Raw genomic sequence first — 16,147 nt, 5'->3', positions numbered from 1 at the left:
ATGATGATGCGCGCCTTACGCAAGCATCGCTTGCCCTGGATGGCCTTGATGGATGGGAGTGAGGAACCGGTGATGCGTTGGGCAGTTTTCACCACCCTCTTCAGTGCTTTCCGGTCATGGGCAGAGCAGTTGCCATACCAAACTATGAAATAGTTGGTGAGGATCTTGATGGTGCAGCGGTAGAAGTTCACCAGGATCTGAGGAGACAGGTGGACCTTCTTGAGTCTCCTCAGAAAGAAGAGACGCTGGTGAACCTTCTTGATCAGGGTAGAGGTGTTGAGGGTCCAAGAGAGGTCCTCAGAGATGTGGACACCCAGAAACTTGAAGCTGGTGACACGCTCCACCTCAGTCCCGTTGATGAGAATGGGGATGTGTGTGCTAGCTTTAGACTTCCTGAAGTCCACTATGAGCTCTTTGGTCTTCTTGGTGTTGAGAGCCAGGTTGTTGTCAGTGCACCATGATGATAGGTGCTGGATCTCCTCCCTGTAGGCCGTCTCATTGTGGTTGCTGATGAGACCAATCACCATAGTGTCATCTGCAAACTTATCAATGGTGTTAGAGCCATGTACAGGTGTGCAGTTGTAGGTGAAGAGGGAGTAGAGGAGAGGGCTCAGCACACATCCCTGTGGTACGCCGGTGTTCAGGGTGATGGTTGAGGAGGTGTGATTGAAAAATTATCTTAAAAAAAAAAAAAAATACAATGTTTTATGATAATAAAGAGGCGTGGTTTACTTTATAGGATGTGTACCTATATATCTGGGTCCCATAACAGTGATAAATAACAAAAGATGTATCCTGGGATTCATTTAAACTTGAATTAGTTTGAAAAAGTAATAAATAAAAAATGGTTTTATTATTTGCCTATAAGAGACAATTATGTTAATCGCAATTATTTCTTAAACAATTAATTGTCCATCAAAATTTTGAATTGTTACAGCTCTAGTCATATGCTTGAGTGCACAGACAGTGACTCTGAACAAAGAACTTCACAAGACTTAAAAGAAATAAAGTAGTTACCTTGGCTACCTTTGTCTCCACAAGCTCCTGTAAATATAGACAATGTTATTACAGACTGTAATTAATCATGGAGGAAGTCAACATGGTGTAAAGCTGCAGAGTCTTTTCATTGGCTGAGTCTAGTGAACTTTAAATACACCGTTTAAATTCACAGTTCGAATACTGAATCAATTTGAAGACAACCTAACGTCTTTATGTTACAGCAGTATGACTTAAAGTGATATTCGGAAATGAAAATAAAACGTACTACCATTTTTAGGGTTATAAGGGCCAGCTGCATGGTAGAGAGAAAAAAACATGAAATCATAGTACATTGTCTTGTTCCCCATGTTGACAACTTGTGTGCACACTTTTTTACATATTTATTTCCAACAAAGTAAGTCAAACAATCTTATGGGACTTCGGAGGCTTTATAAATAATTCAAACAACAACAAAAAAGAGGAAATATGCTGTCAAGCTTATCTATTCGCAGAAGGATATCCTATAAAAACGTGTATATTATGTTGGCTATTAATGACATTTTAGAAGAAAATACATTTATTACTACAGGTAACAGAGGTTTTCTGTTTGCATCTTAGAAGCAGAAAACTGGGAGGTAAAAACTCAACAGCACTGTGTGAGACCTGAGAGACTGAGCGCAGTCAACTTTCAGTTCACTGAATTAAGGATAAAAAAAACACCTTCGCCACATAAAGATTGACAGACTGCTGTTTGTTGTGACCTTTGAACACCTCATAAAGTCCGTCATAAAATAATAACAGACCTTTGCACCTGATAATGATTTTACAGCACATCTTAACTGATGGCTGTAAAGATATGAAGTACTTCTCACGCAAATCGTTATCTTCCACCTGTTATTCTGGTGTATCAAATGCTTTCAGTTTCTATATGCAGTATTATATAAAAACAACAGCTGATCCAGAAAGCCCCAGAGTCTCCTGCCGTCTGATGTCAGGTACGTTTCAGTCAAACTTTATAACCTGGAAACATGTTACTGTGTTGTATTTGGTCTGCATTTTTCAAATTCAGTATATTGCAATTACTTACCTATTCTTGATAAAGTGTTTGATACTGAAATTGCATGTTACTGTATCCAGTCAATGACAGAATAAGATTACTTTATGTGGAATGTTTTCATTGATCTGATTTGATTGTTTGCAACTGATCTGCAATCATCAAGAATACAATATTTGGTTCTGTAAAAGTAAATAAATATTTATTTCTTTCCTTTAGGTTTGGAAGCACAGGGCAGACAAAGAAAACGTCTACAATGACCAGAGGACAAGAGATTGCAGGTACATTCCCACTTAAAATACTTACTAATACCTACAAAAAATACAATTCTTAACAGATGTTTTTTTAATTTAAAAGAGGACATAAAAACTGATCTAGATCATTAAAATCTAAAGAGCTTTGTTATGTGGGATGCTTCACATTTCCCACACATAAACTGGTATATGTGCAGTGAGAATGTGTCACCTCACGCATACTTCAGACCAGACTTACACACAGTTATCTAGAGATAGCTGCAGGTGAAATGATAAGGACATCAGATATAATGTAAGCTATGTAACCTTATAGTAAAACACTGTTGTTTAGGTTGATTGCCAATTACACTGATTGTGTTATTATTTTTGCAGTCTATACAGTCTCCTGTAAATTGTCAAAGATACATTTATAAACCTAATTAAAAATCATCTATGAACGGTGAATGTTCTTTTCATCTAAATTTTAGTCATTATTTCTCGGTGTGAGTTGTGAAGCATTTTGTAAAGTCTCAAGTTTCATATGAGATCAATAAGTTAATCACTTTTCATCAATGTTTAATTAAAACGATTGATGGTTTACAGGTATATGTGAATAATTAGTGGGATTAGTGTTTTGGGTGCTATAAATAGCCACAGCTGTGCGTAACAGTCATGCGTAATGATAGCTGTTAATGTTTGAGAACAGTTATGAGTGAAATTGCACTTCCTCTTTGCTGTTCGTTATAAAACAGCATCAGGTGTGCGTGTGGCTTCATAAATCTGACAAAAAGAAAGATCATATTTCTGTATTTGTGCATATACACAGTTTTAGTCGTTAATCTACACAAACTTTAATGCATCTGGTCCCAGGAGTTTGATTCCTGGATGGTTGTGCATTTTAACAAACACAACAGAGCAGCAATGTGAAAAGAGTGATTTTGGGTGTTTCAAAAGCAAAAATTAAGATTGTTATACGTTATGCAACTGGTAGTTGGAGCACTTCCAATGTTCTGATGGGTCAAATGCCTAGACAGAGACCAATACCTTGTATTTGTCTGAGTCTGTTTTGGTATTCTGTCACATTTAATAATACAATGTAATGTGAAATGTCTTCATGATTGTGAATTCCTGTGGTGGCAGAGAGAGAGAGAAGAGAGAGGGAGGGTGGGGCACGGAAAAAGAGAGCAAACAGTTGTGCAGGGCAGGAAGGTATTTACAGACGTATGACAGGAAGAGGAGTGTTTGCTCCTGAAGTTCAGCGAAAATAATCTATATGAATTTCTCAAAATTATACTTATGTGTAGCCTGTTAGCATCCTGGCTGCAAACTCCTACTGGTTTATGACAATTATTAAAGAGCTATTTTCTTTTTTTTTTTTTACAAGGAAATTATGATCATATATGTATAAACTGAACCATCTGATGTTATGTACATTTACACCTGATACATTACAACTTTTTTACTCTTGTGAATTTGATTCAAATATACTGCTATCACCTACCTAGAGTTGGTCAAGTGCTTTACCCTAAAAATGCATGTAACTGTATCTTATCAATGACTACAGTGGATATTCTGTGAAAATAATGATGGTTCTGTAAAATTAAAAAGATATTTATTGTTGCCTCTAGGCTTCAAAGTACAAGAAAGTTGAAGGAAAAGTCTGACCATGTCTACCATGAACACTGAAGGACAAGAACCTGCAGGTACAGTCCCACTTATGTATATATTATATATATAATTCATTCATTTGACCTTTATTTGTATGTATACGGACAAAGGCACTTTTTGAAGGCCATGATTTAGTTTTTTGTTAAGTCTAAAACAATCCAGGCTGTTACAGCCACATAAAATATAGATCAGTGAAAAGGTGGGCAGGAAACTAAAAGAATAGACTAAAAGGAAAACTCGGGCACAGCATTAAAGGGTAACTACCATTTTTTTCAACCTGGACCCTATTTTCCTATGTTTTGTGTCTAAGTGACTGATGGGAACAACAATCTTTGACATTGGTCCAGTATTAAGTGAGATCGCTGCAGTCGGCAGCAGAGAAACAATGTACACATTACAATGTAAGTTAATAGGACAACTGTCCAGCTCGTTTTGCCGCTGACAGACTCAGATTAATATTCTAAGTGTCTGACAACATTATGGAAAGGATTTCTTAGGAGGTCGACCTTTCTGTTAAACGGCAACAAAAACAAACTGCGCCAACCTGCACCACCAAACATAACAAACAGTGTTCCAGCCAATAACCAACAAGAAGGAGCTGTTTGAGTCATGAATACGCATTGTGGAAGTAGCCTACGTGCTAACGCTGCTGCAGTAATGGCTCAACCAGCTCCTTCTTGTTGGTTATTGGCTGGAACACTGTTTGTTATGTTTGGTGGTGCAGGTTGGCGCAGTTTGTTTTTGTTGCCGTTTGTGGAGCCTGGGCTGTCTACAGAGACTGCGTTTTTTTTACAGTGTGTTCAGGGGACAGGCAGCTAGCGGATAGTGAGGAGATGTTTTTTTACAGTGTGTTCAGGGGACAGGCAGCTAGCAGACAGTGAGATGTTTTTTACAGTGTGTTCAGGGGACAGGCAGCTAGCAGACAGTGAGGAGATGTTTTTTACAGTGTATTCAGGGGACAGGCAGCTAGCAGACAGTGAGGAGATGTTTTTTACAGTGTGTTCAGGGGACAGGCAGCTAGCAGATAGTGAGGAGATGTTTTTTACAGTGTGTTCAGGGGACAGGCAGCTAGCAGATAGTGAGGAGATGTTTTTTACAGTGTATTCAGGGGACAGGCAACTAGCAGACAGTGAGGAGATGTTTTTTTACAGTGTGTTCAGGGGACAGGCAGCTAGCAGATAGTGAGATGTTTTTTACAGTGTGTTCAGGGGACAGGCAACTAGCAGACAGTGAGGAGATGTTTTTTTACAGTGTGTTCAGGGGACAGGCAGCTAGCAGATAGTGAGGAGATGTTTTCTGTATGTGACGAAAAATATTGTAGCCTAAAAAATGCATCACATCACTTAGAGCACCTTTAAAGAGTAAGATCCTTTTACATTTTTAACATGAAAACATCTGCGAAATTGTGTTCGCTAAACCCACCAGACTCCATGTAAATAAACAATAATTGTAGCACTGTAAAACACTGTAGCTTGACACTTCATTCAAAGTCGACAGAAACAAAGTAAATCTATGAAAAGCTGTTTTGGGTCATCTTTCCATTTTTCCAAACATCACAACTCTAGTTTGGGTTGAAATAAACGTCTGGTGGGTTTAGCACTAGCGACTTCAGAACTGTTCCTGGTTAAACAGAAAGGTCTGAGGTTTTAAAGGTAAACCTCCTTAGAAATCCTTTCCATAATGTTGTCAGACACTTAGAATATTAATCTGAGCCTGTCAGCGGCAAAACGAGCACTTTTGTGAAGGTAAATAAAAGCTGGACAATTGTCTTATTAACTTACATTGTAGATTGTTTCGCCACTGCCGACCAAGGGCGCACTGGCCATCTGGCATACCGGGCACTTTCCCGGTGGGCCGACGTGCTTTTTGGGCCGACCGCAGACACTTTTTATTTTTTATTTTTTTATTTTTTTGTTCGGCACATGAACCAGCCCATAAAAGTGGTAGGCCTAGAGGAACATTGTTTTTTCAATTGATACTGGGCTGGCCCAAAACACTTTAGTCAAAAATACCACATAGGCTAGGTTTTTCCATACACCCCCTACTTTCACATTGAAATGGACTAGTCTGTAACGGTGCGAGGCGCAAAAAAGATACATAACAAAAGATAAACACAGTGACAGGATGACTGAGAAGTACACAAATAGAGATAAATAAAACGATGTTACCCAAGCAGCTCAAATAAAAGAAAAAAGCGAAAAGCGTTAACCAAGACAATTAAGAGGACATCATATCTTTAAATAGCACCCTCTTTGGGATTTCTGCCTGCATGCAGTTTCGGGTGTGCATCTGCCAGGATAGAATAGTGATAGAGATCATGGAGAAGAAACGCAAAGGAGGTGCAGAGAAGCTGCGTGAGAAAAAGCAACAGGCCGTTCAGCAGACGCTGCCAAATGTGTCAAATTGACAGACGTGTTAGGCTGTAGCAGGCCTTTCATCAGCTCCTGTGGCTGATGATAGTGGTGGTGGTGTCGGTGGCAGTGGGATATGCGTGAGGAGGAGACTCAGGAGGAGAGGGACAGAGATGAGGGAGTTAGGGTAGAACCTGCGGTAAGCAGAACTCCCCTTAAACACTTTGCCCCTTGATAAAACTGAGTGGTGGACAAACAGTTGATAAGGGTTGGAACAACAATAAAAGAAGTAGGCATGCTATACTGTATGATTGCATTAGTTTGGTTAAGTGCGCGGTTATCTGAGTCTTGACTGATGATGTTCTCACCGTTTTATTATTATTAGGCTATATTAGCCTACCTTTCATTCAACAAAGTAGCCTACATCTTAAGCAAAACACCACCTTAAGGTTGATCAAACCTTAAGCTTGTGCTTGTGCATTTGTGTCCTTAAAGTAGCCTAGATAAACGTTGCACATCATGCAAACTTTAACGAGAATTGTAGCTTTTCTATCTGCATTGACAGACAAAACTCATGATAGACCTCTTCAAATTAAAGCGCAGGGCCTCTTGAAATGATTTAAAAAAAAAAAAAAAAAATATATATATATATATATATATATATATATATATATAGCTTGTTTGGTCCCAGTCCGTCCCTGCTGCCGACTGCAGCCATTTCACATAATACTGGACCAATGTCAAAGATGGTTGTTCCCATCAGTCACTTAGACACAAAAACATAGGAAAATACGGTCCAGGTTGAAATAAAGGTAGTTACCCTTTAAAGGTGCACTGTGTTGTTGTATTTTACCACTTTTAGCGCTATGGAGCAAAGTTTTCATGTGTGGGGCCCTGTTTTGTACTGTGAATGATGAGATGTCACGATTCACCCTTCCAGACACATATTTAACACTATTCCACTGATCCACAGTTGGTGGTGGTAATGTGCCAATAAAGGCAAATAAAGAAAGTGCTGGCACACACACACACACACACACACACACACACACACACACACACACACACACACACACACTCCAAAAGGGGCTGCCTGTTGTACTTTTTCTCAAAGTGAACTTCTCTTTATCTTTGACAGTCCTACTCAACTTTCTCTCCAAAGTTGGACTGGAGACATTTTATCCTAACAAACTCACTCTTCGGTCTCTCTTGGAGATCAACAAAAACAGCATAAATGAAGAAGCTGTCTCATCTGTGGAGGACATACCATGGGGTTTTCTCAGAAAACTATTTAAACTAAATTCTGAATGCAGGAGCTGTACACAATTATCAGACAATGGTGGTGATGATGATGATCTTTACACTGCAGATGACCCTGCAGGGGATAATAAGGTCAACCCTCTCGACCTCATAGTAGCACTCTTCCTTTGTGCTGACAGCTTCTTGCAACAGGAGCTGGCCCTCAAGATGTCAATGTGCCAGTTTTCTGTCCCACTGCTGTTGCCCCATGCCAATAACAGCCAGAGTACCCTGATGCTTTGGGCTCTGAGAGACATCGTCAAAGAGTGGCGTCCACATGATTTGTCTGAATCAAGAGGGTTTGTTGAAGACAACATTATCCAAACAGATATTCCATTCTACTCCTTCGTGCGGCTGAAAAACTGCAGTTTATCCAAGTCCCAGTGTTTGAATCATGTTCTCAGCCTTGGTCAGTACAACAACAATATGTTCATACACAGAGATATGAAAGGTGGAGCCCTTAAAAGAACCATTGCAAATGGTTTAGTAGAGGTTTGCTGGTACCTTCCCAGTGGTACAGAAAATCTTGACATATTTCCAAAACCAGTTGTATTCACTAATTTGCGAGGAGACGTTTGTGAGTCACTTGCACAGTTCACTTTTCTTTTTCAAGTGTCCACTGCTACCTTTGTATTCCTGGACAAAGTTGAAGAAGAGGAGCACCAGATTCTGACTTCTCTTCAAGATGTAAAATCCAAACTGTTCTTCGTTGTTAACCGCAAGGAGGGGAATGTTACAGAGGATATGATGTCTGTCGAAAAAACACTAAAAGAATTACACCTACCAAAGATCAGTATAAAAATCAAAGTTCCAAAAGTAAATGTAGCAGAGTTTTCAAATAAACTTTGTGCAGCCATCAAGGCATCCCTCAAAGATGTAAAAACCACAAGAAGCATTGCAAATATGCTTGACAAAGCCGTTGAACTTGGTCTGTCTGTGGATGAACGCACAAGTGACGACCAAAGGAAGGCAGCTGAGGAGATTATGAAAGGAATCGGAGTGCGAGGTATACCAGACTACAAGAAAGAACAACTTCCTTTGCAAGGAGATAACTGGAAAAGGTTATCGAAGTTAGAGAAGGAGGAATGTAGGATGAAAGATACTGGTGCCTTAGGCCTCGAAGAGTATAAATCTAATCTACAGACAAAAAAACTAAAAATCAGACAGGGGCAAAGCAAACAGAAATTGTCAAAAGAAATTAAGAGTTTTATTGAAATCTTATCCACAAGTGACAAAGAAAAAAGAGATTATTTCCTTAAGTGGATGAAGTTGAAGTTGAATTCACATTCTCGGGACAAACTGACTGATCTGCGTAACAAATTTCAAGAGCAATGCAAGAAGAAAGATGCAAAACTCATTGCAGAGTTGGATCAGGCTTTGCTGGATAGCTCTTTAGGACTAGAGCATTACATGAGAGAGATGGGGCTGATCTATGAGTTTTCGTTGCAGTCACGAGACACTGCTGATGAAATATCTCGTCTCCCTGGTTTGGCAGCTGAAATGCTGTTGGATGGATATCCTTTAGAGCTCTTAGATGGAGATGCTTCTAACATCCCAGAGAGATGGGTGACAGATGTGCTAATGGAGCTTCACAAGAAGGTCGGAGAGAAGAGCAGACTGTTGGTACTGACGGTGTTGGGTGTTCAAAGTAGTGGGAAGTCAACACTCCTCAACACCATGTTTGGTGTGCAGTTTCCTGTCAGTAGTGGCAGATGCACAAGAGGAGCTTATATGCTCTTCCTCAGAGTAAGTAAAGATATGCAATGCCAGCTGAACTGTGACTTTATACTTCTCATTGACACAGAGGGTCTTAAGTCTTCTGATTTGGCACAACTAGAGGACAGTTATGAGCATGACAACCAGCTGGCAACTTTTGTGATTGGCTTAAGTGATGTCACCATTATAAACATCGCAATGGAGAACTCAACAGAAATGAAAGATGTCCTGCAAATTGCAACTCATGCATTCTTGAGAATGAAGGAAATTGGTAAAAAGCCAGTTTGTCATTTTGTGCACCAGAATGTTGGTGGAGTCTCAGCTCATACCAAGAATCTGACAGATAGAAAACATTTATTGGACCAGCTCAATGAAATGACTCAAATTGCAGCCGAAATGGAAAAGCAGCCCACTATAAAAGCTTTCACAGATGTGCTGGACTATGACATGGAAAAAAACCACTGGAACATCCCAGGACTCTGGCATGGAACCCCACCGATGGCACCAGTAAACACAGGTTACAGTGTAGCTGTAGCAGGTTTAAAGAAAAATCTTTTGGAGACAGGGAAAGGAGACAAAAGCGGTGAAGCGTCACAAATCCCAGAGTTTCTAGAATGGATGAGAAGCCTCTGGAAAGCAGTCAAATATGAGAACTTCATCTTCAGTTTTAGAAACACTCTTGTGGCTCATGCGTATGACAACCTTGACAAAGAGTTCAATGAATGGGAATGGGAGTTCAGGAAAGAGATTCTCTCCTGGCAGACAGCAGTAGAGTTGGAAATCAAAAGTGCTGACAATGAATCTCAGGTGGAAATTTGGAAGACATTGGTTGCATCAAAAATATCTGAGGTGTTGGACAAAATAGCAGCCCATCAAAAGAGAATGAAGGAGAAACTCAGCGACTACTACAAAAAAAAAGACAGACATGTTCATTTGATAGAGAAATACAAAATTGACTTTCTCAACAGGATCAACAGTCTTGCAAATGAAGTGAAACATTCTGTGTGTGAAAAATTGGATGATGCCCTTAAACTGAAAATCGGTTTAAAAGAGGCTGAGGACATACAGAGGAAATCCAGAGGTGTGATTGAAGACCGGGTCATGAAACTCCTGAGTGACTGTAAAACCTCTACACCGCCCGATGAAGAGCTGGAACATGAGTTTGAAAAGATGTGGGCTAAAGCTACTGAAAATATACCTGACCTGAAAGAACGAGACATATCTGCATGCATTCTCAAACAACTGAGAAAACATTTCTCAAATCAGAATGTAAATGAAAAATTGCAAGACATTAAAGAGCTAAAGAAATTTGGGATAGGTAAATTTAAGACCACAACAAACCATACTGAAGGCATTTTTAAGAAGCTTAAACATCTGGTTACTGGAGATTTACAGAGTTTTGCAGACAGTGTCATTGAGATTTCCACACAGTTTGTTCTTGATAAAACAAAGACAAATGGAGATTACCAAGACTCTTTCACAAAAGAGCTTTTGGAGAAAATAGATGAAAACCTTAAACAGAACTACAAACACTACAAAACAAATACACAGTTTGAGTTTGACCTGAAACTTCATATTTGTGGCATTGCCTCCAGGGAATTCTTAAAAATGCACCAAAAATTCATGTCTGACAATAATCCAAGAAGTCAGCTGGAGAAGTACAAGAATCAGTACTTGTTAGATTTTATTGATTTATACAAACAGAGAGATGATTGCCAACGAAAAGCAGATGATTTTGTCAGATGTTGTATCAAACCTGCTGTTGAAGAGTACATCAGTAGATCTCTGGGAATAGACATTGTAGATGAGATTTTGACAGATTTTGAGTACAGTTCACGTTCCTTTTTCCAGTACAACATTCAGGAAGAGTTGCTGCAAAAGGAAGACTTTGAGAGTTTTGTCAAGTACATTCGTACGTATGAGATATATGTTAAAGATTGGATATTTCAGCACATTCTGCGAAACATGTCAGAAGACAAAACTTTGTGCAAACTGAAGAGTAAGAATCTGCAGGTCATAGTTAAAAAAATAACAGAAGCAATAGAACGAGCCTCAAAAGGAGAGGATGGTGTTCAGCTTCCAGATAACCAGGAAAGCATCACAAAGCTCATCAACAACATGCGCAAATATTTGATCAAAGACATCTCAATTTCAGTGGAGGCTGAAAAAACCACCTTGTTTCAAATCCAAAGCACATGTCATCCATTTACAGAGAGCCTCAGTAAATCTTTGGGTGAATTGAAGAAACAGCTGCAGGAGGAATTCTCAAACTCTGAAGACATCACTGAGACTCTGAACAAACTTCCAATCAAACCACAAGATGAGCTTTTCAAGCGGATGTTTGGCTGTGGACAACAATGTCCATTTTGTAAAGTTCCTTGTGAGGCTGGAGGCAAAGAACACAAGAAACATCATGCAGCTGTTCATCGGCCAAAAGGTCTTGGATGTTACAGGGTTATTGAAACTGAGAAGCTGGTTCCAACACTGTGTACAACGAGTGTGCAAGGTAATGGTGAATTCAGAAATGCAGACACTAAATGGAAGTACCATCCTTATAAGGAGTACACCACGTACTATCCAGACTGGCTCATTCCTCCTGACTCCACCATCAAGGCATCAGACTACTGGAAGTATGTCCTGGTTCAATACAATGAAAGATTTGCTCAAGAATATGAAGCCAAACCAGCTGATGTTCCAGAGGACTGGAGGAGAATCACAAAGGAACAAGCACTGAAGGGATTAAAAGACGCCTTCAATATAAAGTGAACAACATACCATCCTGAACATCTTTACAACAAAACAAAATTGAAACATGGAAGATTTTTCGTATACAAATGTTCAGAGAAGACCAAAAGGAAACAAGAACTGAAGACGTTAGGGCATTCCGCAGAACAATCAGTCAAGACAGATTAATACTGTTGGAAAATGATCAACTTGAAAGAAAAGCAGAAGTAATCAGCCTAATTTAATGTAATGAAAACATCTCAAATATTTTAGAAGCTGCACAGGAAATAATTTAACTATAACAGAGTATAAGATTTTATGTTTTATGTTTTAGTTTAGAATTGCAATAGATGATTTAAACAAGTTGCAGAAAATGAAATGCTATAAACAGTTATGTTAGACTTTACTTTATATTCTATACTTTATATTTATTACTTTGTATTTTATTTTTTGAAGATTACAAATGTTCTTTTATCAATCTTCTGTAGGCCATCAAGCACATAAAATGGTGTGCACAATAATGATGTTTACAAAGATCATGTAAAAAAGTTTGTTTTGTTTAAATTTTTTTGGTTGTGATCATTAGAAATGTTTTTTTAACCTAGTTTCAAGATGCTGTATGTCTATGTTTATAATGACTGGTGTTTACAATTATGATGCTGAAAATGTACTTCAGAGATCACCTGGAGAAGGACATCATGTCAATACTTTTTGTCAGTTTTTGTTTTTGGCTACTACTGTTTTTTTCTTTTTCTTCATATTTTTAAATGCACAATATAACTGGTGTGCACAATAATGATGACGTCAGTGATAATGAGGATTTATAAGTTTTGTTATAGATATGTCAGCATGGTTTATTCATTGTGACTTTGAGTTAACTTACTTTTATTAATTGTACCTATTATTACTTACTCCACTATTTACATTTGTATAGTTTTATTTCTCAGAATTTTTGCTTAATTTAATCTGAAAAGTAACTGATATGTGCTTGGAGGTAACAAAACTCAACATTAGTTGAAATATGTTGATGATGATGATGATGATGATGATGATGATGTGTTTAACAAGTAACAAGTACAATAAGTTAAAATGCTTAAGTAGTTTATTATTCTTTTTTGTTGTGTTTTTAATTTAGTGTTATTATGATTACAGCTCTATCTGTAATGACTAGTGCTAAAGATGCTGATGATGATGATGATGATGATGATGATGATGATGATGATGATGATGATGATGTTGAACTACCAAAGTCATGTGAAACAGTTTTCTAACATGTTATCTTTAACGTTTGGTATTATTTTACTTCTAATATGTAGATGCAAAACATTTGTATCTGTTGATGTGTATTTGATAAGTCAGTGAATGAGAAATATTAAACTCAAATTACTTTTTGCTGACCTGCTTTGTGTTTTACTTTTTAAATATTTACCATTTTTTCTTGTTTTATTGCTTTTAAAAATATGTTAAACAAACTTACATAATGACGTGCATGCACAGAAATGATGATGTAGGCCTGCGTATAATGACCATGTGATGAAATGTTTCACTTACTATTATTAATGTTACTACTTTTTATTACTTATTCCACTATTTACAGTTTTACAGTTTTATTCCTCAATATTCTTGCTAAATGTAATCTGAAAAGTAATTGATGTGTGCTTGGAGAGTACAAACAACAGCATTAGATGAAATATGTGCATGTTGCTGCCAGTTATTCATGTGGAAATACTGTGGCATCCTTTCACATGTTGTTAATGATTAACTTGTTAACAGATGATGATGTGTTGTTGAACAAGTAACAAAGAAGTGAAAAAGCTGGAAATACTTTGTTATCTCTAACTTAAACATGCTCTTATTGTTTATGATCATTCATTTTTGTTTTGTTTTTCATTTTGGGCTAAAGATGACTTTGTTGATGATGTTGAACTATAAAAGCCATGTGAAATAAATCTTCTGTAATATATCATCATTATTCTTTCATATTTTTACTTTACTTATTTTTTACTTCTACATTTTAGGTATAAGCAAAGCAGTTATATCTTTTGATGTGTATTTGATAAGTCAGTGAATAAGAAATATATGTAGTGGAAGTTTTTCTTGTTAGCAGCAGGAGTGCGTATCAAAAACACCAGATGAAACAAATAAGGACGATTTGAGGATTAAACCAAAGTTTGGTCTTTGAGTATTTATTTACATTTGCAAATGCAGAGAAAACAGTTTCACAAGTACTCATGGCACATCTGAAAGGGTCTTCTGACCCAGCTAGAAAACCATACATCTATATAGTAAAAACTCACCTAAACCACCCCTCTCCAGGATAAGTTTAGTTTTTGACTTTACAACCTTTCCCCTCTCATCCTGCTCTCTACTTAGCCCAAACACCTGTTAAAGCAAGAGACAGAAGGAGATACAGTTCAAAATGTTATGGCCCTTTTCCTCCTTATCTGCTAAAGGTAAACAGTAGGTACGCTGAGTTCCAAAAAGAGAAGGATATTCTCAACTAGGCCAGAGTTTATGATGCCAGTTGCTTCTTCTCTTGGAGTCTCTAAGTCTATAATAAAATTAAAGATTATTAGGAAACTCCTGTAAAGTATATAAGAGAATCTTGTAAGATATCAAACTATAATGTTAAAATAAAATTCCCATTATAATCCTCCCTTTTGATTACAAAATAATCACACAAAATAAATTTTACTTTTAAGATTCAAACCTATTATAGGAATTAATCACCAAAACAAAGTCTACTTTTTAAGGATTCAAACTTATGTATTATACATCTCTATTGCTTAGATGTTATTCTTCTTTAAGGTACAAAAAAGAACCTCATCCTAACAATAAACAAGCATCACGTCTAAGTAAAAGAATAAAACAATGTTAATCAGTTACACAGCATCAGAAGCAGTGTCGTCATCAATGTTATCATCTCCAGAAAGACGAAACAAGTTAGAGGACTCAGTGTCCTGTAGTGCGTGATACTGAACCATATTTACCATAAAAATGGAGGAAATCATTTTCTTGATTAGTGGAATGACATAGCGGACACAAATCCGAAGACCAAACAAAATCTGCTAAAAAGCCTGGACCTGAATCATCAGACCAGTGCATCATTTTAGTAAGAGATGTGTAATGTATTGAAACTAACTTACTATAACCAATTGTGGAGTGTAAGCATGTGTAATATCATAAGTCATTATAACCTACATAACGCGTACATTTCTTAACTAGGCCAAGCCATACATTAGTAGAGAATGCATCGTTTTCATCTGAAAAAGAACTCCATCTATTAGACAAACTTTCAAAAGTCTGAGTCAAATGTGGTATGTGTGTGTTGTCAAATGTGGAAGGTGAAATTACATAAATGTAAAAAATAGATCCACAAGGAACTTTTCCTAAGTTTTAAAGCACACAACAAAATAGCCTTGGTCTGTGTACTGAACATTGTTCAATGTTAACAATATCGCTGTTTAGGAATAATTTACTTTCTTTATCAATAATCTATCAATTAAGTTTGTGTGGTCATGAGGAACCACATAAGGTACAAAAACCCTAATTAACCCAATTTAGTAGCATTTGTATGCCAAACATCTTAATGCCTGTTGAAACCATAAAAGTGGACGTAGTTGTTAACCATTACCGTAACATTTTCTCTGTGGTACCTGTTGTACCCTGAACGCCATCTACTCGTAGACATGGGAGGTGTTGAACGCGTCACTTGCCGATTTCCCCCCATGTTCTTCGTTGTCAGAGGTTCGTCCTCTAGCACTTGACAAACCGTAGGAAACAAGTCTTTACCACTGTTTCATGTGTGTGTGTGTGTGTGTGTGTGTGTGTGTGTGTGTGTGTGTGTGTGTGTGTGTAGGTGTAGGTGTGTAGTCCTTTTCTCCATTCTGCATTCAAACACACTGCTTTCCAAAGTCTGATCAATGTCATCATTGATTAAAAAAAAAAAATGTTGTTACTTTAGGGTTAGTCAATTCAACAAGGTTCATACAGATAGTTATAGTGGACAAAGTAAGTACTGATTCCAAACTGTAAACATTTTCTGTTACCAGCAATATTTCATTAAGGATATTACCTAAATAAGAAAGATATCATAAAGATATGTACTTAAGGTATTAAAAAGC

At 37.6% G+C, this 16,147-nt stretch overlaps 1 protein-coding gene across 1 annotated transcript; it reads left to right on the top strand.

The window, feature by feature from the left end:
* Positions 1-2,249: 2,249 nt before the first annotated feature.
* On the top strand, positions 2,250-12,106 carry LOC116067248 (up-regulator of cell proliferation-like). The gene is made up of 3 exons (XM_035999724.1): positions 2,250-2,313; positions 3,894-3,968; positions 7,423-12,106. The coding sequence occupies exons 2-3, from the start codon at positions 3,932-3,934 to the stop codon at positions 12,063-12,065; spliced, it is 4,680 nt and encodes a 1,559-aa protein (XP_035855617.1). The 5' UTR covers positions 2,250-2,313; positions 3,894-3,931; the 3' UTR covers positions 12,066-12,106.
* The last annotated feature ends 4,041 nt before the right edge of the window (positions 12,107-16,147 follow it).

Source organism: Sander lucioperca, chromosome 3, assembly GCF_008315115.2.
Source record: "Sander lucioperca isolate FBNREF2018 chromosome 3, SLUC_FBN_1.2, whole genome shotgun sequence".
Classification (NCBI taxonomy): Eukaryota; Metazoa; Chordata; class Actinopteri; order Perciformes; family Percidae; genus Sander; species Sander lucioperca.
This window is presented reverse-complemented; position numbering and strand designations above follow the sequence as displayed.